Consider the following 26,888-nt stretch of genomic DNA (forward strand, 5'->3'; position numbering starts at 1 on the left):
GAGTTGGCCAACACAGCAGAGAGAAGTTACGGTGGAGCCATTGCTGCAACTCTCTCTCTCTACATTAAGCAAAGAGCTATTAATCAGCTGTACATTCCTATGATAGTTGGCACTTGCCGGCTGTCTTTCTTTCTTTCTGTAGAGAAAATAGACAGCTCATTATCACATACTATAAATTAACCTGCATTTCACTTAGCAAGTAAATCTTTTCTACTTTCTTCCTCTACCCTAATTTTTTCCGTCTTCTCCACTGCTCAACAAGACTACAACATATAGTATACATATACTACCACAATGCTTCCTTCAAAGTTATTATTTCTGGTCGCGCTGTTCGTATTTGCAACCGGCGTGAATGTCAAAAGCGATGTTCTGGACCTGAAAGACAGCAACTTCAAGAACAAAGTCGCTGACCATGATATCATTTTAGTGGAATTCTTCGCGCCATGGTAAGATATTAAAATTGTTATATTTATCCTATTAAAGTTCGACCTTATATTAATAGCATTTAAACCAGTTTTGGCTCATGTTTTGTTGAAAATTATAGCCACGTAAATACAGTAAAGCCACCAAATTGGATAGATATTAAACGGGCAGTTTTAAAGTCTTTCTTTAATCAGAAACATAAATAACCTTGCGTTTCTTTTGCATTCTGAGTTCAGTTATCGCCATGGTGACTCTTTTCAGCCTTCCAGGGTCGTGTAAATCCCCGCCTCTCAGTACCAGTGAAATACTGGTGAAGTCCATGAAATTGTTTTTACTCCGGCCTTGCCTCTTACGTTTAAAATCTTTGTATTCGTGTATATATATATAGTAAGACTTTTTGTAAATCTCGGCATTTTTTCTTCTATATTAACTACCGCCCTTTCAAAATATTTTGGGATTTCTAATATATACCAGTGTATGGGATATTGGGATGATTAATTTGGTATCTTCGAATTTCCCAACCATCTTATGTTTGGATACTCTGCTGGGAACTGTCAACTAGACAGAGGTAGCAATTTTTATTAATAATTTATCGATCTCATTCATTAGTGACTTAAATGTATGTAACGCATGTGTGGTTATTTCTTTTCCTGTATGTATATCCACCTAAGGTTATTAAAATGTAGAACATTGACTTAGCAGTATTCTTTCGTTACGAAAGAGTACCTACTTAGCCAGTCTCGGCCAACAAGGGAACTCGCTCGCCCATTTGCACGATCGCTTAACTGGCTAGAAATAGCAGTCAGATTTCTTACAAATATCACACCCGTTTTAAATAATGACGAATACGTTAGATTATAATAGTTTCTGATGTAGAAAAAAAAAAACAGGTGGTTATATTGAAATGCCTTTGATCGTGGGGAAAACTACTAACATTAAATGGACTACAATGGAATCTGTTCATTTGCTCGCATGTTCAGAAAATAGTAGCCAAATCACGACCATTAAGTCTTGGAAAAAGAAAAAAAAAAAAATGAAAATTGATACCGTAATGATACTGTCTGAAAAAAGGCACTTGGTTACGGCTGGAACGTCTGTTCTATCAGGGCAACAAGTTATTTAGAGATTTCAAATGATTGCAGTTTGAAAAGATTTTTTTGATGTTTCTGATAAACTGTCGTTTAGAAGCCGCCCATTTAATCTTGACTGATTTTTAAAGAAAATGTGCTGGCTGCATTATTTCTGCAAAAATTGGGCTACTAAACATGTCATTTAAATGATTGAATTTTGAAAAATCAAAACATTTTCTTGTATTTTGCTTAAAATTTTTTTTTTATCTAGAGCAAGCAAATCTTACGTAAAGCAGTGAACCGGCCCTAAATGTCTAATTTAAAATTGGATCAATTTTAGAATTGTGGCAGTTTTTTTCCCTACGCCAGCCCACATGGAGGAGACCTATTGTTAAAACGCGTTTCGGCTTTGAACAATCTTTATTTTATCTTTCAGAGTGTGATTTGAGGGAGTTGACTACTGTTTCTTATCAGGTTGTCACGTATTAGATGATATGAAATATTAGTAATGACTGAATTGGTTTGGAGGTGTGTATGTGTTGTGATACTTGGCTTCAGAAGAATTTTAACAGGGGATTCAAAGTTTTTCTTTTCGAGGGCTAACTTTCTCACCTGTATATGCTGGTTTTCAATTACTACATTTTCTGCGATTTCAAATCCCCGGTATTAATCCTATGTATACTCCTTGCACCCTGCTTATAGATAATGCTTGTGTGTGTGTGTGTGTATATTTTAAAAATTTGCTTACGGGGAAACCTTTTGAATATGCAAATAAAGCTATTCTATCATGCCCGTTACAGTAATTAATGCTGGCTGGTGAACCAGCTTTTTGGGACTGTAACAATATAATGTAGGCTATAGTAGTTATAACAATAATTCTTGGATGGAATTAATATATATATTGATGCAATGCTACGCATTATATATATATATATATATATATATATATATATATTACAACAAAATTTTACATCTTGGACATAGTTACCCAAGGTTTCGCATCCACATTCTTTAGAGTGTGCTTCTTTCTGATATGCTTTTATTAACTAATATATTTTTTCTATGTTCGCATGGTACGGACACACCTTACAGGAAATATTTCCACCTGTGCTTTAGGTACTTCTAAATCCGTGAAAATTATATAGCTATCAATCTTCCTAAATTCACTGCAACCCCTTGTAAATCGATTGACCAACGGTGTTAGTTTTAAAAAACCCTCAATCTTTAAAAATGCTTTAGAGTTACTCAGCTTAGTTCATCAGACGAGTAACGGACAAATGTTAAATGCAGCAGAAACTTAATTATTCACAATAAATCATAATTTTATGAAATTTACCGCAGATTGTTAGATTTCAGGATGTAAATAAGAAATTTGTGAGACTGGTAAATAGGAGTGTAAAGTATATAAATATTTGGTAAAGATTGAAACTAATATCGAAACGACAATCCAAGATATTACATTAGCAAATGTTATTTAAAAAAAAAATCTTTTTAAGACTGTGATTTCAGGGAAATTCTATGATTGGTATGGCAGCATTATAGTCAACAGTTATAACGATAAAATATATCTTAGAAGTAATCAGAGGTATTAAATTGCTGGACCAAGTAATGAAAGTTAGTTGTAGTGCAACTAATAAGGGAAAAGTTAAATGAAATGAGATGCAGTTTGGGTTAATATTTTAGCTGAAAGTAAACAGCTGTATTTGACTATTGTTGACTTGGAGAACACCTTCAACAATTGTCTGCTCTTTGAATTGTTGGTTGCTGCAGAAGTTAATAGACAACTGGCTGGTGAGTGTCCTTCAAGTTGTGTGCAGAGGTGCTGTCCTTAAGGTGAGAGTAATGAGGTATTTCACTAGGTTCAGCTGTCAATCCCTTTCTATTTATCACAGTCCTAACCATAACTGAGTTTAAGATTGGTTGCCTGTTGGAACTCCTCCATGCAGGTATGGCAGCACCATCTATCATCTCCTTCCCTGTTTACCATTTACTACATTCACCTCTATTCCCATTTCTAACCATCTGTTACTCTTCTTTCACACTCTTGCAAACCTACCTGTCCAACCATCCTTAATTCACCGTCTCTATTTTCTTTTTATCCATCTTGTACTTCTCATTTCTGCCACCCATCTCCCAATTGCATCTATTCTACAGCAAGACACCTGTTCTTGTCCTATATATATTTTAGCTTTTCATCACTTAGAACAAAACCACCTCCCTCAATACTGCACTTCCACCTAAGTGAAGGGTCTTGTCTTGCAAGTTTTGGTAACCTCACAAACTAGTTCTCAATAGACTCTGTAAAGTAGCTGACATTAGAGTGTCCAGTTGTAGAAAGCATGTCAAAAGCTGATATTGGTACTCGACTCAGTCCCTAGACTCTTTGAATATTGCCAATCCAGCCAACCCGTGCTAGTATGGAAAACAGTTGTTAAATAAGTCATTTTGTTGACAGTACTAAATGATAATTTGTCTACTTCAGAACTGCATTGTTCTGTATTTTAATGCTTATTCTTACCCAATTAACCCTATATGTCACTCTAGGACAGTAGTTCTCAAATTTTTGCTCTTCAGTGCCATTTATTGAATAGCATTTTACAATTTCCCTTTCCCCATATTTGCCCCCCCCCCCCAGCTTATGATTCTTATTTTGTTACACTAAGCCATTCATGGGCAAACTGCAGCCTGTAGGACTTTCTGAATGACTTACCTAATGAAAAATTACTTTAAACATTTTCATTAGTGCTGCTTGCCTGATACTGAGGCATGTGTCATGCGGTTTATTCAGAAAAGTTACCCATGACTGTACTATACCATTCAGCATGTTCCTCCTTTGAGATGTTTGTTCCGAGGGGAAATTTTTGTGGAAAATAAGTAGGCAAGGACTTGTATGATGAAATTGTATTGGATCTTAGCACATAATCAGTCATTATTTCTATTCGCTGATAAGTGTTCTCTTCATATTCTAATCCCCACAAATATTTTCTGGAAAATATGTTTAAAAAATAAGTATTGTAACTTGTAAGAACCACATTCTACTTATTTTATCAATGTTTATTTATAGAATGGCTGTCAACTTTAAGCACATCAACACTCATGCACGTGTGTGCATACAGTGGTTTTGCAGTATCTTTTTGGTCAGATGACAATACCATTTATATGTAGGATGTTATTTCCATTTCATACTGTACATCAGTCCATCCAAGGGTGGTTCTTGTAGCATATCTGATTTTCTGTGAGAAGAGGTTGTTAGCTTCTAGCACAACTCTTCAGCTTTTGGAGAAAAGAACTCTGAGTGGTCCCCCATGCCCTTGCTCACATTGCAACGTAGTTGATTCTGAGAAATAATTAACTCCAGTACCTAACTGGTATTGTATTTATTGAGCCTATTCTCCTAGAAGGGTGAAAAGTAAGGTTAATTTGGAATCTGTACAGTGAGCTGGAACTGCGTCATTAAATCATATGCCCTAACTCTGGCAGTGTGTGTGTGAAACGAGTTTACTATTGAGTAAAAATTGAGTTTGTCTTGATGTGTTTCGAGATTTTTGATCCTCACTGCTGTACAAACGTGTATGCAAAAGCAATGTTGGAGAGAAGAGAACCAAAAAACTTTAAATAAACTGAAAACAATGATTTTTACTGGCTTGAAACTGGTGGCCACTTGACATAAGTATTGTATCTCTCAGCACTGAAGATATACTGGTATTTTGAATAAAAAATGTTAAAAAATTAACCAAAATCAAGGTTTCTCCATACTTTATTTACTTGGATGTTTTCTGTTTCATAGTGAACAACATATGGATCCTGTTAATCAACTTACTGTCTGCATTTTGTCTCATATATAGACATGAATATAGATAAATCTCCTCTGGGGTTAAAACTGGTTAATGAAAATCTTAACCTTCATTGTAAGAAGGTTATGGACCTACTTCAACAGAGAAACTTAATACAGGATTGTTTATTAGGTATATGAAAGCTTGTTGCAAGTTTTCATAACTGGTTTTAAATTGGTGAGAATTTCTTCGGAGATTCTCAGATCATCTTTGTGAAACATATGTTTAGTTCTAATGTCGGTTGGAAAATGGGCATTGTATACATCTATTGAATCATCTGAGATATTTGGAGTTTTTCATTGTTGTTTAACCCCAGGCTAACTTTGTCAATGTAGACCTATGATTAAAGGTTTTTCCAATTGTGACCATATCTTTTTGCAATAACAGGAACAATCAAGATAAGAGGGTATTTTAATTGCCATTTCTGGCTGGCTGAAAAATTATGTAGAGGCACTCACATTGACTCTGTTATTGACGTCTAGTTTCCATACTGTTGGTGCTTACTGGAGTAGAATGAGCAGTCTCTTTTATAGTATTGCTCAGGAAATAGAAAACATGTCTGAGTTTCATTTGCATCGTTGTAAGAAGGCAAATCGTGTAATTTGTTGGGGATTGGGGCTACTTAATGTTTTCTGTATTGAAATTACTGGATTCATGTTTAACTGGAAAAGGTTAACTAAATCACCTTTTTCTTTCCTTTTTTTGTAAGGTGTGGGCATTGCAAAAGGTTGGCTCCTGAATATGATAAAGCAGCATCAGTATTAAAAAATAATGATCCACCAGTACCATTAGCTAAGGTAAGTTTCTTGTTAGTTTAACTCTTTTCATACTTGTTCACCGAGACAGCCTTGTATTATACAAAAATTCATTGTAAAATGGTTCATACTTAACCCTTTAGCATTTAAATCATCCATATCTGGCTTAAATATTCTATCTTGTTCTATGTCTAAACTGACCAGATCTGACTTCTCACACCTATCCTACAATGTCATTCTGAATATATACAACCACATCATTGAAATTTCAAAGCTACAAGCTAATGCATAGTTAATTCAAAACAATGTGAATGAATAAGTATTTCATTTGACAAAGTAATCTGGATGCTAAAGGGTTAATTTAAAACCTATCAATTTTTTGGAAGAAATTTAAGTTACATTCTAAACATAACGTTTATTTTGCTAAATCCCATAAAATTGTTAATTTCAAAATAAATTAGGATACATAGGCAGCATATTTCATTAGAAGTATGAACATGAAATTGCTATTACTTTCCTGAAAACTTAGCAAATCCTTTCTGGTAAATCCATTTATTTTTCAACTAGGATTGCTCAGACTATCTTTTTCTACATCAGACTATCTTTTTCTACGGTTCAACTGGGGTCTGAGGAGCCTGAAGGCTGCACCAGGCCAGTCAGATCTGGCAGTGTTTCTGCAGCTGGATGCCCTTCCTAACGCCAACCACTCCGAGAGTGTAGTGGGTGATTTTATGTGCCAGATGAGGCTGGCGAACGGCCACGCTCGGATGGTGTTTTTTTTTTTTATGTGCCACCGACACAGTGCCAGACGAGGCTGGCAGACGGCCACGCTCAGATGGTGTTTTTATGTGCCACCGACACAGGTGCCAGATGAGGCTGGCGAACGGCCACGATCGGATGGTGTTTGTTACGTGCCCACAGCACGGAGGCCAGTCGATGCGGTACTGGCTATCTTGATCCTATTTAACATTTAGTATAAACCATAACATGAACAAAGGAAAATAAAGAATAAAATTTAGTAGTTGAATATGTGCTTTATTATATCATTTATCTAGGTTGATTGTACTGCTGAGTCAAACACCTGCCAGGAGTATGGGGTATCAGGGTACCCTACTTTAAAAATTTTCCGGAAAGGAGAATTTTCTGAAGAGTATAATGGACCTCGAGAAGCAGGTAAATGTTATTTTTAATCCTTTAGCATTTAAGCTGGCCACATCTGGCCCAAATATCCTGTTTTATGTTCAAAAATAAATCGAGATGGTGACTGCACTCCAGAAATAAGACAGCGGATAGTACTAGGCAGAGAGGCAATGGTCAGCATGAGCAGGGTCTGGAAGAGTAGAAACATCAGACTTGCTACCAAATTTAGATTAGTGAATGCAATTGTCTTCCCAATAGCAACATATGGATGTGAGACTTGGACACTAAAGAAAGCTGACCAGAAGAGAATTAATGCATTCGAGCTTTGGTGTTGAAGACTTTTATGGATTCCATGGACAGCGAGGCTCACCAATAGAGAAGTTCTTAAGCAGATCAGGCCGAAAATGTCGCTAGAAGCTAGGATCACCAAGCATAGATTGGCATATTTCGGTCATATTATGCGGAGAAGATCCCTAGAGAAGGACATCATGCTTGGAATGGTCAGAGGCAAGAGAGGAAGAGGCCGACCAAGAACCCGCTGGCTTGACACCATCAAGAGTGATACCGGAATGGACATAGCCAGTCTGAAAGAAGTGGCCCAGGATAGAACTGACTGGAGGACACTGATCCAACGAGTAACCGAGAGTCGACTTCGACTGAGCGGATAGATAGATAGATGTTCAAACTGGCCAGAGCCAGTCTTTCACATGTCATTCTAAAAATAAATCATATCATCAGAATCTTGAGGCTACGAGATAATGCACGATTAACTCAAAAAGCCAATTTGAATATTACATTTGACAAATTAATCTGAAGGCTAAAAGGTTAAATCATTTTGCAGCTTGGCTTCTCCACTGCTAGCATTTACTGAATAAAGGGTTCTTGTATTTTTGATAGCACTGTAGCTTAATTTCTCTATCTACTTTTGAATGAATGAAGTTTTTCTGCTTCCCACAATCTGCCTGACTGACAAATTCCAATCGATCTTGATAGTTATTTTTTTTTTACCACTGTTCTCACTTTGAAGATAACTACTTTTAAACATTTATAATTTATAGATTTTTAAATGGTTTCATAAAGCAATTATTTATTTTACCATTGTTTAGGAATAAAAGTTCTGTTCAAATCTGGGAAGGTGCTATCTTTGCAACCAAGGATATGACACCTGATGGTGATCAGAACATAGTGTGGATGTAAATATTAAAATTTTAAAAATTCATCTTTAAAGATAAAATTAATAATCTGAAAATCTTATTGATTCATCTCAGATATTAAGATATCTGCTACAAAAGAAATCTGGAATTGGTTTATGCAAAAGATTTGCAATTATCCATTTCAGGATATACTTTGGTCTTGTAAAAATTAAAGGAAAAACTGGAAACTTAATTTTTGGAAACAATGATGTAATTTAGTGCACTACCTCACTAAATTCACAATTGAATAACATTTCTTCAAAAGTTAAACTTTGAGTCTGAAATCTTGATTACTTTCAAATGGCAATTTTGTCATCTAGCTCAATGCCAAGTATGTTTTAGCTGTTTTCTCCACTGACTTATTGATTTAATGTTGGTTTGGGTAAAATGTCAATATAATAGCATGTTTCCAAACAGTCTGGTTCAAATTCTATATATAAAAATCTTGCCATTACATTTTCTTTGTATATACTTTTTATCACCTGGATCCATAAGTCAACTGAGTCTATGTGGTTACTCAAATTCTTAAAAATAGCATCAAAGAAAGGAAGTCCTGATAAGGTGGTCCAGATTTACTCTCAAAAAAAAAAAGTCATACCTGGAAGTGGATCACAGGTCTGATTAGAGCTGACTGAGAGCTAAAAAAAACTTTCTCATTGACCACCTATTGCATGTTGATACATTTTCAAGACACTTGGAATCAATTTATCTGAATCTACACTTAAAATTCCATATTTGCAGCTCTATAGTCCTGAACTACATTGCACATCTAATTTTGACATTTAAGGATTGCTGTCTGCTTCATTTTAATTCACACCAATGATGTTGACATGATATCATTTCCATTTACTTCTCTAGAAATTTCCAGTTACAAGTAGCATCAGCTTATAAGATTGACTAATATATTGATCATTTGTGTGACCGTATTCTAGCATGTATATTATGGTTTTATGTCATTTTTTTTTTGGTTATTAGTATTTTTGCCTCTTCAAAAACATACAATACTGTCCAAACAGAAGATTGCTCTGCAGTAACATTACTGGAGCTTTTCCTTTTCATGGGCAGCTCAATTAATTGATTTTCTTTTAACTAAATACTTTGAAACTTCATATATTGGTAGAATGTGTCATATAGAACATCCTTTACTCTTAGTGTTGTTGAGAAAAGTTTCTATTTTCAAAATTATTTCGTGTTAAAGTTGTCGTATTTCAGTAATTTCAACCAATGATGTGTATTCAGCTGAATAAAATTACTGCTGTTGTTTGTCAACAACTTCCAGCGGTGTATATTTCATTTGTCACTGTTATGACATATTTCATCTCAGTTATGTTTGTATGAATAAATGAGTGTATCTGAAGCATGTTTATTTCATGACACCACCATAATCATTTGTGCACTTTTACTGCTTTTAGGTTTTTTTTCCTGTTTTTCAGCTATTTCAGAAAGACTTCCCCCATTTTCTTGCAAATTGTTTTTTAATTTTCTTTTGCCAAAAACCTAGCTTTTCGGATTGAGATTCCGGAAAATTGCCAAAAATCGGAATTTCGACTTCCCTTCTAGCTGTACATGAATAAGAGTATAGCATGTTTGCTTCATTGTTATTGAAAGCAATTTTGTTTTTGGTATGCAATGAATTCTTTTCAAAGGAACTATAGGTTAGCCTTAAATAGTCACATGATCAAAAATATTTCAGTTTTGTCATTTTGTTTTGGTGTATATCCAGGTTTACATTATTCAGTGTGTAATTTTTAAGATAGCAATTTGAAGATTTGACTGGTATTTCTAGCAGGAGTAGAAGAGTAAATTGCAAGTGTAGGGGAATGCATTTGTGTTTTACAACTTCATCATTCAATATCTGCTTTCTATGCTGGCATGGGTTGGGCGGTTTGACTGAGGATAGTAAATTATTTTGGTCCTGGCCAAACCAAAGCCTTGTGGGTGGATTTGGTAGATAGAAACTGAAAGAAGTCTGCCGTGTTCCCTTGTCTCGACATGGTTACACACAGGAAACACTTTGTAGATAAGCATTGCCATCAACATATAATTAGGATGTTGAATTATATAATCTTTGACTGCTCCTGCATTTCTATTTGCAATGTCTGTAAAACCTTTTTACAGAAGCATCTCATTGTTAATCTAAACGGAAAAAAATATTCTAGATTTTGTTTTTAAAGAAAGTTACAATCATTATATTGATGATTTTTGTAATGTTGACTGATAAATTGTGTACCTTTTGTTACAGATGGTATTGTAAAGTATATGAAGTCCAAAGCAGGTCCTTCTTCTAAGACCTTATACACTACCGAAGATGCAGAAAAAATTACATCCTCTCAAGATTTTGCAGTAGTTGGTAAGGAAGTCCTTTACATTTGCACTGTATTTTAGATTTTTGACTTTATTAATAAAGTTGCACCAATGATGTTTCCTTACTCATTTGATTTTTTTACAAATTATGATAATAATTAGTCCTGAGGTGTAACTTGAATTCTGTTTCTAATTTTTTGTTTCTAAAAAATTTTCAGATTCTGTTTTAAATAAGTTTAATATTTTCCTGAACTATAGGTGCAGGCTTGGCTGTGTAAGAAGCTTACTTCCCAATCATGTGGTCTTAAGTTTAGTCCCACTGCATGACCCTTAAGCAAGTGTCTTCTACTATAGCCTTTGTCTGACCAAAGCCCTGTGAGTAGATTTGGTGGATGGAAACTGAAAGAAACTTGTTATATGTTGTTGTGTGTGTGTGTCTGTGTACCCTTGTATCACATGGTTGTAAATGAGCATCACCCTCATACATGTGAGGTTGTTCATTACTGCTCATTTCATGTCTAGCTATGGACAATTATTACCTTGCTTGGAGACAAGTGAGAGTTGGCAACAAGAAGGGCATGCCATCTGGTTCTAGAATATCTCTTCTCAGTAACATCTGTTTGTTCCATGCAAGCATGGAAAAGTGGATGTTAAATGATTTTTTAAATTTAAATTCTAACAAGTTTTAATTTTTCTTAGATACAAGGCATCCTTTGTAAGAGAGTGAATATAGTGAATTGATTCTCAGAATATTATTTTTATTCATTGTGGGATGACTGAAAGGTAGTTGGTTTTAATTTAATTCGAATTTAGGATGATGTAAACCTGATCTGATAAGTTTGAAAACAGTGGAAAAGATTTTTTATTCTTCCATAGGAATAAGTTCTAGCTGAGACCTGTATATTCCATTGATCAATAATCCAATATTGGAAGTAGCTCTTGCAATAATTAAGTTCACTGTTTTAGATTTAATCCATTGAAATAAAAGTATTTGGTCATTTAAGGGATAAAAGTTTAAATCTTCAACTCTTGATGTATCTAACTATGAGCATTAAATTTGAATTTCACATAACCATTTTGTGTTATGTTGCTAAAATTGTAAAAAGTGAATCATTATTTTTTTAAAATAGTTCTTGTTTGTCAGGGATTACCAATATCAACAAGTGATTTTACCAATTCAGGGAATGAAAAAAGGAAACTTATTGTGGTGAAATATATACACACGTATAGCTATAGATACATATTTGTGATGGTATTTATCTTACTGTCATAGCCAACTCATTGAGCTGAAGATGTCATGAACAAATTTTGCTGATTTTTATCTTGCTGCCATACTGGGATAGATTTAAAGTCAGACAATTCTTTGGTCTGTAAATCAAAATTTTCCCTTGATCACTTGAAATCACTCGTAGGCAAACTCTGGTCTGTAGAACTTTCTGACTGGCATCCTAATTAAAAATTAGTTTGTATTCTTTTATTAGTGCAGTCCACTTGATGATTAGCTAAGTCACATGTAGTCCATTTTGTATAAAACAAAAAAATTGTTGATGCACAGGTGCAGGCATAGCTGTGTGGTAAGAAGCTTACTCCCCAATCGCATGTTTCTGGGTTCGGTCCCACAGCATGACGCCTTGTGCAAGTGTCTTCTACTATAGCCTCAGGCCGACCAAAACCTTGTGGATGAATTTTGTAGATGGAAACTGAAAGAAGCCCATCGTGTATGTATATATAATGTGTGTTCCCCCCACACACACACACACACCATCACTTGACATCCTGTGTTGGTGTGTTTGTGTCTCTGTAACTTAGCAGTTTGGCAAAACTGACTGATAGATTAAGTACTAGGCTTACAAAGAATGTCCTGAGGTCGATTTCTTTGATTAAAGGCAGTGCGCCAGCATGGCCGCAGTCAAATAACTGAAACAAGTAAAAGAATAAAAGAATGCCTGCCTGAAATCAAGTTTTCAGCTTCTTAGCGCAGTCAGATAAATGGAAGTATGGATGAAGGCTTCAAGAAGATGCATGTTTAAACCTGTGATGATAGAGTTTTGGGTATAGATAATATCTTGGAAATGATTAAGTTGTATTTAATCAATAAGGTGAAAACATTAAATACCAGTTACCATACATGTTTTTAAACTCTTACATTTACCTTGTATGAATTTGAGATTGACAAAAAGAATATTAGTAATTTTTTGTATAAAATTCAGAATGAATTGGGAATGATCACTTAAGTATGGGTGCTTACTGTGTTTGGGGCCTGGCAACTGTAGCCAAACCTAAAGTAAATTTAGTTTCTTTTTTCTGAAGTTCAATGGATTATTTTGAGGGGAAAATTTTATATCTGCAATTGTGAGTCTAATCAGTTCACTTGGTACGAAAATTTATTTAACTCTGAAAAATCTATTGTGATACTAAAACTGACAGTGACAATAGTTCTGTGTATTCATTCCTTAAAATGCTGCTGAGGTTCTCATTTTTGTGGAGATAAATCTTTTTTTGCAGTAAAATAAACACACACACAAACAAAAGATGGAAACATATGACCATATACATACACTCCATACACATGGAAATACACACCCATACATAAAGGTGCGTATAGACATACTGAAACACGCACACACAAACATGAATATGCAGAAAACATACATGCATATACACACATGTATACATGCATACAAAAGGAATGCAGTTCCAATAACAGATAGTCAACATCCATTGACAAGGTTGCAAAAGCAACAAAAATTTGGAGTTTAAAAAAATATAAATAATGAATGGAAACTGAATTGGTGAGTGTATTACATATTAAGGCAGTATGATTCTCCCCAGACAACAAAAATAATCATTAAAAAACCTTCAGCTATTTTTGATATTAAACATAACTCTATTTTGGCAATGCCATCTATCATTTTGGATGATAGGGGAATCAATGGCAAGAAACATTAAAATGTTTCTAAGCTCAATCTAATAGAGCGTTTGAAAGCAAAGCATTTAATTTGTATTTAATACTTAATATAAAAACTGTATGTGTGCATGTTATCCTGAGTCTTGCAGTTTAATGATAAAAAAGGTGAAATTCTTTTGTATATTTTTACTGTTTTATATTATTTATTTACATATATCTATATTTGTTTAATTCAGGTTTCTTTTCTAGTGAAAGTGAGATGTCAAAAACTTTCCAGAAAGTGGCTGATTCTTTAAGTTCTGAATTCAAATTTGCACATACATTTGAAAGTTCAATATTAGATGAATATGGCTTTAAAGAGTAAGTTGCTATTCAGACAGAAAATTCAGTTTAAGATTGTTTTCTAACATTGAGAAAAGTCCCTTGATAATGTAAATGCTGTGAGGAATTTTCCTTTGTAATAATCACCTGTACTCTTTTAAAATTGGCAATTTTAAAATAATTCAACTTTTTTAGAAACTTTTTAATGAATTTATTATAGAATCTTATATTGAATATTTGTTCAGTCCATGTGCATTAGGCATGTTTATGGCTAACCATTTATGTAATTTCATATCAAATATGTTGAGTTATCAAGGAGATTTTACATGTTTTCTTGATATAGCAACTAAATCTCCCTAAAATTACACCTAACCTCCTTAAGAGAAAAGCCACATTGGATAATGTAATCCTAAATACTTCTAAACTCATAAGATGATCCTTATAGGAATACTTTTAGTCATAGTTGTAATCTGAGCAGGGTTGTCCTCGAGCTAAACAGTAATGCACAAGCCTTTCAAATATATCTACATGTTGAATTACCTATGCTAGTGTTTTTTATAACATTTTATAATTATCAGCTTTTGATTTTTTTTTTTCTTTTAGTGCTATTGTCATGTTCCAACCACCCAGGCTACACAGCAAATTTGAAGAAAGCAAAATAAAATATTCAGGTGATCTCTCAACCACTTCAATAAAAGAGTGGGTAAAAGAAACCAGGTATGTCTCTTATAAAATTCTTGTATTTCTTTCCTACCTGTATAAAATGTAAATATCTGAAGCCTTAAAGCTGAATGACAATTTAGAAGCAATAATATGCAAACTTAGATTAGTTTAAGAAATGATTTTTATGGAGTCATAAAATTTTTAATAAGTGATCCACTTAAACAATATGCTAATCTCTACTAATCTGTCAATATTGCCTTTAAATAGTAGAGTACATTTACAATGTTAGTTTATAACATGTCTGGGAACCATCTCACTTAGCTAAATGACAAAATGAGATGAATCTGCAGCATTCTGAGCCAGAAAGGTTTGCCAGAATTGAGAAGTTATCTTGATCTACTTAGTGTCACAGAGAAAGTTACAATGGTTACCTGATTATTAAATGCTCAAAAATATTCAGTTTCATGGTAGAAGACCCTGGCCTTGTGGATGTCCAAAGAAAGGGTTGACAAATAACATCCTCATACAGCCCACATTAATTTTGCTGTCCCCCTACATGGCTCATATAAGTTCTATGTTGGAGTACTATTTTGTTCATGTATCTGGTATGGTAAAATTGCTTTTCAGAAGCATTGTAAAATACAGCATATATGTGAATGTCATCAGCAATTAATAAAAATGTTTCTAGATGTAATTAGCTGACAAAGTTCTTTTTTTTTTCCATGTTCCATCTGCTGCTATTACAAACGCTTCTATACCCATGTTAAATTGCCTACCCCCTGTAGTCATTCTACACAAAACATTTCTCATTGTCTCATCATACCTACTGCATCTCACCCCTCAAACTCTGTAGAAAGCATTTAAACATTTATTCTTCAAGTTGTAACAGAAATTTCCTCTATTTTCCTTTTTTCTTGTTGGTATCAAAACAGCATTAGTCATCAACTGCATTGTATCCAGCTGTTTGGAAGAGGCTGCAATGTTTGTGGAAATTTCATCTACTCTTTTGATTGGCTAATAATTATAGCAATATTGTTTTCAATGCGATTGTGTAAGTAATTGTAATTATTGGATAATGATATAACTTGATGCTTTATAGTTTAAGATCTGGTACACTCTCAATGTGAAGAAAGTGGATATTATTGTATTATTTAGTTCTTTAGATGAGCACAGTTGAAGCATAATGGGTGATAGCAGCTAATAGATAGTGTGTGTATATAAGTGTGTGTGTGTGCATATATATATGTATATATACAGAGAGAATTACAGATCACAAAAGCATCAATAACATTAACATCAAATGCATACCCAGTGTAAATTTGAATTTGTTTTCTTGTTTCCTTTATTCCAGCATTGGCTTGTGTGGTCATAGAGTCCAAGACAATGTCAATGATTTTAAAAAGCCTTTGGTTGTTGCATTTTACGCTGTTGACTACGTAAAAAATTCTAAAGGTACTAACTATTGGAGAAACAGGTAAATATGTATTTTTTTTCTTGTAATGTTATTTTTTCTCTTTATAGTTATAACACTTGTCAGTATATTAAACTTGATGAATAATCTACTATGAATTTCCAGTTTTGTATTGAAACTTGCATAACCAAAAAGTCAAGTGTAACAAATCTTATTTTCAGAGATTGAAGACTAAAATTCATTATATCTAGCTTGACTTTTCAGCTTAATGCATTGTTAGTGATGAAGTTTATGTATTTAGGATAAAGAAACAACCTTTCTGATAATAAATACTGGTTTTCAGCAGTAATGTACTACTTAATCTTGTGGAATTGTTTGAGTGTAGAAAAATAGGTGTTGGCGTCTGAAATTTGAACTATGATGAACATATACGATTGCAGATGTATGCTCTAAAGTATAACCATAGCACTGTCAAAAACAAGAACTTTTGTTGATAGCATTTTATTAGTGGTTCTTTCATTACAATGTTGGCAAGTTTGAAAACAGTGCTTGGCTGATGAGGCCAGAATAAGATGTATAGAATTGTCTCCTATATTTACCAAGAGAAAATATTAATCGTTGACTGTTTTCCAAATGCACCATTCTTTTAAGCTGTTTAATGATGCCTATGTCATACATATAGGTATATTATACATTTGTATAATATGATACCTATACATATATTATACAAAAAGGCAGTTAGCTGGCAGAAACGTTAGCATGATGAGCGAAATGCTTAGCGGTATTTCGTCTGTCTTTATGTTCTGAGTTCAAATTCCGCCGAGGTTGACTTTGCCTTTCATTCTTTCGGGGTCGATAAATTAAGTATCAGTTGCTTACTGGGGTCGATCTAATCGACTGGCCTTCTTCCCCAAAATATCGGGCCTTGTGCGTAGAATAGAAAAATATTATACATATATTCATTATCTCCCTTGAATTTGACATGAAATGATCATACAAAAGTTGTTTCCTTTTGTTTTCCTAAGGCTAAACACTAATTGTTGGCAAAGACTTTACTATCTTATTTTTGTTCACCCCAAAATCTCGTAATTTTTATCATGGTTTTTCACAAGGTGGTGGTATGTGTTAGGGATTGAGGCGTGACAGATCTCTGCTCGTAAGTTTTTAGGATACCAATTTTGTTGTGGTGGATAGGTCTTAATCACAGAAAGGTGCTTGATATCTTGGTCCTTTGTCTTCTCCATAAGGCTCAGCATCTGGAGATTGGCTTTCAGTAGCTCATCCCATATCTTCCTGGGTTCCCCTCTTCCACAAGTTCCATCCACTTTAAGTGATAGGCATTTTATGCAACTGTTTTTGTCTATATCACATAGCCTAACTAGCAGTCCTCTCTTGCATACATGTATTTATATTTCTTTGTGTGTGTGGTGTGTATATATATATATATATATATATATGTGGTTTTGCAGATAGAGGCAATTTTTTCGATGCATATAACTGGTTATAAACAGTAAAATAATGGTAGTAGACATAATATTAATGTAACATTTATTGCAACAAAGACATTTGTCACTCAATATGGCCACTCTTTTGGGCAATTATTGCCTCCACATGGGAACAAAATATTTTTGCAGCTGCTATAACCTCTGCCTTTCTGATTTTGCATGTTACATTAGTCCTTGCTTGAAGTATGCCCCATAAAAAGGAATTAAGGTTGAGATCTGATCTATTACTGAGCCAAATGTTGGCTCTCACAAAAAATGGCTCCTCACCAAAGAATGTCTGTGTTGCTTTTGACCCATTGTATAGTGCAGAATCCTGGATAAGCACCAACCCTAAACTGCTCCATCCAAGGTAACAGTTCTTCAGGATGTCCAGATACTCCTTTGTGCTGATTTTCAAGCCACACAATGAAGTGTGGATCCCATGACACTTCCATTACTTGCCACAACTTCAAATACCATCACATAGCTGGGATTCTTAGTCTCAAACACTGGGGGTGGGGGGTGCCAGCCAGGAGGTTTCTACGCAATCACTCGAGAATTTGTGATGCACTTTGACATCTACAGTGAAATTCTTGTCCGCAAACACGAGAGTCTTTCCTGCACCTTGATGCTTGATGGATGCTTTGAACATCTCTCAGCTCTGGTTGCTTTGGCCTCACATCATTGAAGATAGCTAGTCATGCCAAGGTTCCTGTTAACAGCTCTGGACACTAGAAAGGGACACATTGCATTTCTTTGCATGGGTTGTCATGCATGTGGATGGGTTGGCTTCAATTGAGTGTTTTGAGGCCAGTGAGAAACTTTGGATTATGCTTGGAATCACTTTGAGTCTTGTTCTTTTCTATCAATCTTACCCTCTTCTTTAAATTGTTTACACACACAATAAACTGTTACTGTTTTGTCAAGTTTTATTGGTAGTGTGCATGGCAGAACGATTTTGTTGTTCCATGACTTTCTGATGTTGAATCAGTTTGCTATTTACCTGGAAAATAGATTTATTTCGAGCAAGTCAAGGTTTTGTCAAAAAATGAAATATCGAACCCACTAGTCAACTGCTTAAAGTTGGCCTCAATTTATCTGTAAGACCCTGTTTGTATATGCTCATACAGTTATATGTGTATAGAAAAATAAAAGAAATTAAACCATGTAAATATTCTATATGTTGGTTACATCTGTTTCTCATTTTCACAGTTCTTTATTTATGGTAGAAATGATGACTTCAAAGCTGGTCTCTTTTTTAAAAAACATATGGTGGAAGCTTTTGACATATTCTAATTTAGTATAAACTGCTTTAAGTCAATCATCTTAACATTATATTGTAAAAATTTTACTATTCTTTATTCTTCTCTGCTTTCAATTGTTAATAATAATGTTTATTTTTAATTTATAGGGTTATGAAAGTAGCCAAGAAGTTTAAAGAAGCAGGAAAAGATGTAACTTTTGCTATTAGTAACCGGTTTGACTTCTCCTATGAAGTTAGTGAATTTGGTGCAGGTGAACTCCCATCAGAAAAACCCATTGTTACTCTCCGAGATTCTAAAGACAGGAAATTTGTTATGAAAGAAGAATTCAGGTATGGCACTAGAATTTGTGTAAAATTTAAAAATTCAGCAATGCTAGTTAATCTTAAAATTTATTGAAGCGTGTCTCATGCAAGCTTCCTCAATTATGATACAGTGAAATTTATAAATGTCAAGTGTGTAAATACTATCAAATTTTTGTGTATGTTAAATTAGTTTGCAACTTTTGATATTAATCAATTTTTGCATTATTACATTTATAGGCACAGGTGTGGCTGTGTGGTAAGAAACCACATGGTTCCTGGTTCAGCCCCACTTTGTGACACCTAGGGCAAGTATCTTCTATAGCCTCAGGTTGGCCAAAGTCTTTGTGAGTGGGTTTAGTAGATGGAAACTGAAAGCAGCCTGTCTTGTGTACACACACACACACACGCATATACTTACAGGGTAAATAAACTGTTGTCTAGATTATGCAAAAATGAAAAGAACACTGACATCTCATTTTAACAGATATAGTTACCAAAATTACATAAAAATATCTTGAAATACTAAAGAGTAAATTTATTCAATAAAATTGCTATTGGCTTCAACCATAGCCTCCAGACGACTTTGGAATATCCTGCAACTCTTCTGGACAGTCTCTTTGTTTTTGGTGAATGCTGCCATAATCCTTGCTTTCAGTTCATCTTTGGTGTTAAAAGGAGTTTTGTTGGTCTCTTGCTGAACTGTGCCCCACACATAATAAAGGAGGCTGCAGTCTGGGGAGTTAGGTGGGCAGGTGTGATGTGGTTGCAGAAATTGTCTGACAGCCATGAGTGGGTTCTCCTGCTTGTACGGTATGGTGCCGAGTCCCGTTGTCAGACATAGTCTTCCAGCAGCCACCCTCTTGACTCAGGGCAGCCCTACCTCCACCAGGCACTTGATGTAGGCCTCCGTGTTGAGTCTGAGGCATGATGTTGGCATCAATAGTGATCACTCTTTCTCTCACACGGTGCCCAACTGACCCTATTTTACTGTAGTTGATAAAATCGAAAACAATGTGCATGGGTGAAATTAAAAATATAAAATGGTACCAATTTACCCATCGTACCTTATATTTTTGTGAATTAAGGCTACCATTGGTTTTATATTAAAAAATAGCAAAGTATCCTAGTGTCATAAGAATTTTTTAAGCCAATCGCATGAAGGAAAGGTGTTTACCTCCATTTTGTAAACCACTCGTATGATGGGCAACTTGTTCAAGAAAAGATATACACAACACCTGGTGTGATTCAGAGACATAAATTAAAAAAACCTGCAACATCCCTGTCAAATATGATATAAATGTTGAAAGAAAGTGGAATAAGCAATTTCCAGATAAAATGGAACATTAAGCCAAAAAAATACAGGGTTTTACTGAAAAACTAAACATACAATCAACAGATAACATCCTAAGCATTGGGGATGAAATCTCTCCCTACATACACAAGCAATATTTTACACTCAAATATTCCAAAGAAGAATCCCCATCTGTGACATTAATCTTATTGGGATAGCCCCTTTCCTGAACACAAAATTGTCACAATGAAGAACTATCTCAGCACACAAGTATAAGAACGCCACACCCAAAACAAAGAAATAAAATAATGCAAGTGGCTGTGTGGCTTGCTTCCAAGCACATGGTTCTGTGTTCAGTTCAACTGCGTGGCACTTTGGGCAAGTGTCTTCTACTACATAGCCTCAGGCCGACCAAAGCCTTGTGAGTGGATTTGGTAGACGGAAACTGAAAGAAGCCCGTCAAATATATGTGTGTGTATGTTTGTTCGTCCCCCCCCGCACCCCACCGCTTGACAACCGACGTTGGTATGTTTATGTCCCACGTAACTTAGCGGTTCGGCATAGAGCGATAGTATAAGTACTAGGCTTACAAAGAATGTCCTGGGGTCGATTTGTTCGACTAAAGGCAGCGCTCCAGCATGGCCGCAGTCGTGTAACTGAAAGAAGAGTAAAAGTAAATTGATCGCACAAGTTTGTCCAAATGACAAATCTAAGGGAGGCAATCATTCAAAAGATGCAACCAGGGAGTAACGCCCCTTGATTCATTGTTTTATTCACGTGCATCTCCGCGAACTAAAGAGTCTGTATTTTCCAAAATGGAGGTGAACACCTTTCCCCCATGTGATCGGCTTGAAAAATTAAGATACTAGGATATTTTCCTATTTAACATAAAACCAATGGTAGCCTTAATTAACAAATAAAGAAATTAAAGTATATTCACCAATTTAGTGCTGAGTACTCATTTTCTATGTGCAGGGAACCTAAGTCCTATTTTAATTTTTCTTTTAAAACAGTAGGATGTGATTTGAAGAAAATTTGGCTGCTATTTCTCAGAGTTTAGGTGTCTACATGGTCTTGTTGGCTCATAGGACCAGAAGTGGCTTTGTTGGTATCAAAAAGGTTAAATTGATCACACGTGTTCCTTGAGCAGCACATTTTTCCCATTCATATATTCATAATCACTTGATAGCTTCCTTTCATGAAAGTGCCTGACCATATATCTCTTTTCTCTGAAGGTTTTTTTAAAAAAATATTTCAACATAATTAGTAACAAGTCTCAGGGCTTAGTTTTAATGTTACCTGTGACTAATTATTAGACACAAATCAATGAAAGCCTCTGTTGTCACACTTGACATACAAGGATGAGCAGCCTCTTTTCCCTCAGGTCCCACCCACCTTTTTAAAATGGATAATGTAATTTAGATATATTCTAGATGCACAAAAGATGACTTAGATGGAACACCTTTGATCTTTTGATTCTTCTACTTGATTTGGAATTATCTGGGTGTTAAATATTTATTACCTCATCTACTACATGTTTCCACCATCTTCATGTGCACTAACTTCAAACATTTGATGTTTTTCCTACCAATTTTATATTTTCAGTATGGATAACTTAGAAAGTTTTGTAAATGATTTCCTTGATGATAAATTGCAGCCATATCTAAAATCTGAGAGTGTACCATCTGATAATAGTGCACCAGTTAAGGTAACATTATTTTGCTTTTTAAGCTTCTCATTAACTTTTTAATTTTTCATGATACTTCAGCTGTAGCAATATGCTAATGTTATTTACATATTTATTGTATATGTATAATTTTATTCATTAAGAATGTAACCATATTTATTGTAACTTTCTAAGTGAGCAATATTGCCAGTAGTAAGATCTGGAGGATTTATGAAATGGCTCTTGTTAGCTTTCAGTATTTATATTTGCATTTGAGGATCTTGACTTGAAGTTGTCACTGATGTTGGATTAAATATTTATTTTCCTAGGTTGTTGTAGCTAAAAATTTTGATGAAATTGTTAATGATAAAAGTAAAGATGTACTCATCGAATATTATGCCCCATGGTGTGGTCACTGCAAAAGTCTCGAACCTAAATATACGGAACTGGCAGAACTTGTAAGTAAATGATTTTGAGCATTAATTTTTCTGAGTTGGTAAAATTTTATAACTTACAAACTTGTCTGTTTCAGCCTATTTTTGTTTGTTTTATGCTATATCTAAGTTAGGCATATACAGCCTTACTGTGGGCATTCATAAGTCAAAATTCACTATCTGGTTTTGTGACATTTTTATTTTCTATGGTCTCAAGTTAATCTAGTATAATAAATGCATAAACTAATTTGTGTGTCAGTGTGTCACACTTCAACCCCCTCTCTCACTATTCGTTGACACTTCTACTATTGCTCATGCTGGGGTGAGAGCGATAGTAGGCATAGACAGTGAGGGTAGTGGCAAAGAGAGAGAGAGAGAGAGAGAGACAAAGAAATTTAGGGAGAGTTATTAAAAGTAGTGTTCATGGTGGCGGTGGGAGTAATGAAAGAGGGACTGAACACTGAACCAACATACTGAACACAGTTCTTTTACACACACATTTAGCCTTTTTGAGATGGTAATGGGGTGATAGTAATAACATGAGCTGTAGTTGTGATAGAGGTGGTGGTCAGGGATGGCTGAGAGTAACTGATGTGAAAGACAGTTGTGATGATGATGGTGGAGGGGAAGGTGGTGAAGTCAGGTATTGATGGTGGTAGCGTCAGAAGTCAGAATGGTGTGTGTGTGTATGGCAGATGTGGTGGTGGTACTGTTTATCATGCAACCAAGTCGACAAATTATATTATTGTTTTGATGAATATTGTTCATTGTTTGAAAAATATTGTTCAAGTTTAATAAAATTTAATATGTACTCAATGTATGAAGTGTCATTGTTGGGCACAAGGCCTAATGAAGAGCCCTCCACAGGAGCTATCTTAAAAGCCATCTGTTAGGGCAGCTTTTAAGCTAGGTCCTGTGGAGGGCTCTTCATTAGTATAAGCTGGCCTTCAACTTTTGGACTCCTATATACTAAGTAACTTTCTGTAACTTTGGGATATATACACCACTACAAGCACATTCAGAATATAGATCATTCAAGAAAGGAAATGTTAAGCTAAATACATTCTGTAACTTTTACATGCAGACAGCTGATATGAGACTGGGAACATTAGTTTATACACTGGTATACTCAAGTATATAATATGCAGTTGAAAAATGGTTGTTTTTCAAAATACTGTTGACTTCATTGCTAATGATCTTTTGATGATAGTAATTTTTATAGCATTTCACTGCTAAATTATGCATGTTTATATACATTCCTGTGTGTTTAAAAAGCTTGCTTCCCAACCATGTGGTGTTTGGTTCAGTTTTACTGTGTAACACGTTAGGCAAGTGACTTCTATGGCTCTAGGCCAACCATAGCCTTGTGAGTGGATTTGGTTGATGGAAACACAAAAAAAGCCCATCACATATGCATGAATCCTCATCAGTCCTTATTTTTGACATGTCTTGGCTGTGAACAAGCATCACTGCCATACATATGTTTTTAATTTCCAACAAAATACATGTTGAGCTATTGGGAAATATTACTTTGTTTGGAAAGAGGTGAGGGTTGGCAACATGGAAGGCTATATAGCTGTAGAAAATCTGAAAAGCATTAAAATCTGAAAAGCATAAAAGCATTAAAATGATGGATTGTATAAAAGAAATAATTTTGAGTTGCACATGTTTGGTATATGGTTTAAGTTGAAATGTTATCAACAAGCATATCATATACTCCTAATAGTCATTTAAAGCACACCCAAACAGTTAATATTCACTGTTGTTTGGTTTTATTATGCCTTATTGAATTGTATAGTTGCAGTCATTAGAGTATCAGAATACCTTGCGTTTGTCTTGGCTACCTGAGGTCAACTTTGCACTTCATCATTTTCTGGTTATTGTATCAGTCTGCTTCTGGTAGTGATTCTTTTTATTCCTCTTTGAGAATTGGCTACATTACACTGTGTGAAGGGTTCTGGGGAACCACTTGCAGCAACCCTTCCTTCAGAGATGGAGAAGGGTTGAGGGTCTTGCAACCTCTGTTCATAGAAAAAATATAGTACTGAAACCATCCTGAGATGACTTGATGTGCAGTACATCATGAAAGGAAAATTATGTGTTAGATCTTTCATCATATGTCTAGAATGTGTTATTGTTTCATTGTATCAGTGACTGAGGTTGTTATGTTGATAATTTGTATACAGATTTTTGAGCTCTAAAGTAGACCATTCTGAGTTCTCTTTTATTATTCATATATAATTTCAACTTTAATTTTCTGAATTATTTAGTTGGCAGATGAATCTGAAATAACCATTGCAAAAATGGATGCCACTGCTAATGATGTTTCCAAACCATATGAAGTTTCTGGGTAAGTCAACTAGGAGAAAAATACATTTGAATTTTGTTTTTACTTTTCAATCTTACTTAACTCCTTCGCTTTTATATTTATAATCAAAATATTTGCTTGTCTGTTGCAGTTTTAAAATTATCAATTTAAATCAATTTTGTTTAATTAAAACCTAAGTGGTGTTTTGAACAAAACTTAATTGGTCCTCACTTAAATATAATGTGGAATATTTTTGCCACGAAACTATTCTGTTTGCAGGTAAAAAAAATTTTGTTTAAATGTCAGAAATGAAGTTTTTAGCCAATATTTAGCTGGGATAAACAAGTTTGTAGCATAGGACTTGAAGAAGAATTGAGCATATTAGATTTGAGCTTGAATACATATAAACAGGTAATGGGGAATATAGTATGATGTACTGTAAGTAAACCCTGAAACATGAAATTCACATACATAAATACATCATCCCATCCATAGTGAGTTACTAATATAAAATAAAATTTGTTACTTATCAGGTAAATTCAGATAATTTTAAAAAATAAGTGTGGTAAATTTGAAAATATAACATTTTGTAAATTTTAGCTATATAGTTTAAGGTGTTTTTATTTGGCAAAAACTACCATAATATTGTCCAGAGGTGCTGAAGCATAGCCTTTGTACGTTGGGCCTTGGTGCAGCCTCTGGCTTGCCAGCCCACAGTCAAACATCCAACCCATGCCAGCATGGAAAACGGACGTTAAACAATGATATTTTACCAAGTGATCAGTTTTTGTGGTAATGTGGAACATTTGAATTGGAATAAACAAAAGTAGATAATGGATTTTAAATTGTGCAGATGATTGATTGAATATGGTCTGCTTTGAAAATTTGTTGCATTAAGAAATCTGTAGCTTACATAAGGAAAAACAGATGTGGCAAAAAAAAAAAAACTCAATTCTTAGTACACTAAATTTAACCTGCAAAACAAATTGTTAAAATTTTGATTTAATACAAATATAAAGGAGTGTTTTGTGGCATATTTGTAAAATATAGCTATGATCAGTTTTGGGTATTTTAGTGATAAAAGGATTAAATCTTGTTCCATTGTCTTGGATTTCAATATTGGTTTCAAATGACACAAGATAAATTGTAAATTATATCTCTATTAATTCTTTCCTGGCTACACCTAATGAAACAGTTTCAATTTTGTCAGTGAAAATATGTGGGGGATTTAGTAAAATGACTCCATTATTTAGTTTATAAAAGGTTATTACATAATCTTAGCTTAAATTTAAATATGAAAGGTTTTAACAACTAGGGGCATGTAGATTAGTATCAAAAGTATTGATATATATTTACTGTAAAGTATGTGTAAAATGTGCTTTATTTTTTTCTTGTAGATTTCCAACTATTTACTTTGCTCCAAAAGATTCAAAGGATGCTCCTCTAAAATACAATGTAAGTGTATGAAATTTCTTTGATTGGATCTAGGTGATAACCCTTGCATGGGATATTATTATATTGCACATTGTTTATTTTTAATTTGATTTTTAAGTAAACCCCCATTTTTTTTTTTGTAACCTGCCCCTGTAATGTTCTTTATTCATTGTTTTTTTTATAGTAATACTTCAAAATATCTTGTATTTTACAATTTACTTTTTTTTATCTTTTGTTAGGGTGGTCGTGAAGTTGATGATTTTGTTAAATATTTAGCTAAAGAAGCCACCAATGAATTGAAAGGATACACCAGATCTGGTGGAAAGAAGAAGACAAAAAAAGCAAAGAAAGAATTGTAGATTTTCCTTTTCATTTAAATATATTTTATTTTTCTTATTTATATCACTTATCTTCAATTTCTTCCTTTATTCATTTAAGAAAAACTTTCAAAGACTTAAAATTCATCTTAGGGTCCTCTGTTTTCATCTGTTCTCTTTTTTGTTTTGATTCGGTCCTTCTGTAATGCCACTCAGTGGTGTGAGGATGTAAATTTTCATTAAAATGCTCCTCTAAAATTTATGGATGAAAGGAAAATGTCTGAACAACTCATACAATGTTATTGTACACTTAATTTTTGCTAATAAATTTTTTTTTAAAAAAAGGAATTCCAAATTATACAAAAA

General features: G+C 34.3%; 1 protein-coding gene across 1 annotated transcript; it reads left to right on the forward strand.

The window, feature by feature from the left end:
• LOC115217959 (protein disulfide-isomerase A3) lies at window positions 1–26,888 on the forward strand. The gene is made up of 13 exons (XM_029787678.2): window positions 1–446; window positions 6,036–6,123; window positions 7,137–7,254; window positions 10,657–10,764; window positions 13,863–13,986; window positions 14,551–14,664; window positions 15,962–16,084; window positions 18,917–19,099; window positions 21,969–22,071; window positions 22,359–22,487; window positions 24,734–24,813; window positions 26,169–26,226; window positions 26,445–26,888. Exons 1-13 carry the CDS (start codon window positions 295–297, stop codon window positions 26,562–26,564), a joined length of 1,500 nt encoding a protein of 499 aa, XP_029643538.1. The 5' UTR covers window positions 1–294; the 3' UTR covers window positions 26,565–26,888.

The sequence above is a fragment of the Octopus sinensis genome, linkage group LG12 (assembly GCF_006345805.1).
Source record: "Octopus sinensis linkage group LG12, ASM634580v1, whole genome shotgun sequence".
NCBI lineage: Eukaryota > Metazoa > Mollusca > Cephalopoda > Octopoda > Octopodidae > Octopus > Octopus sinensis.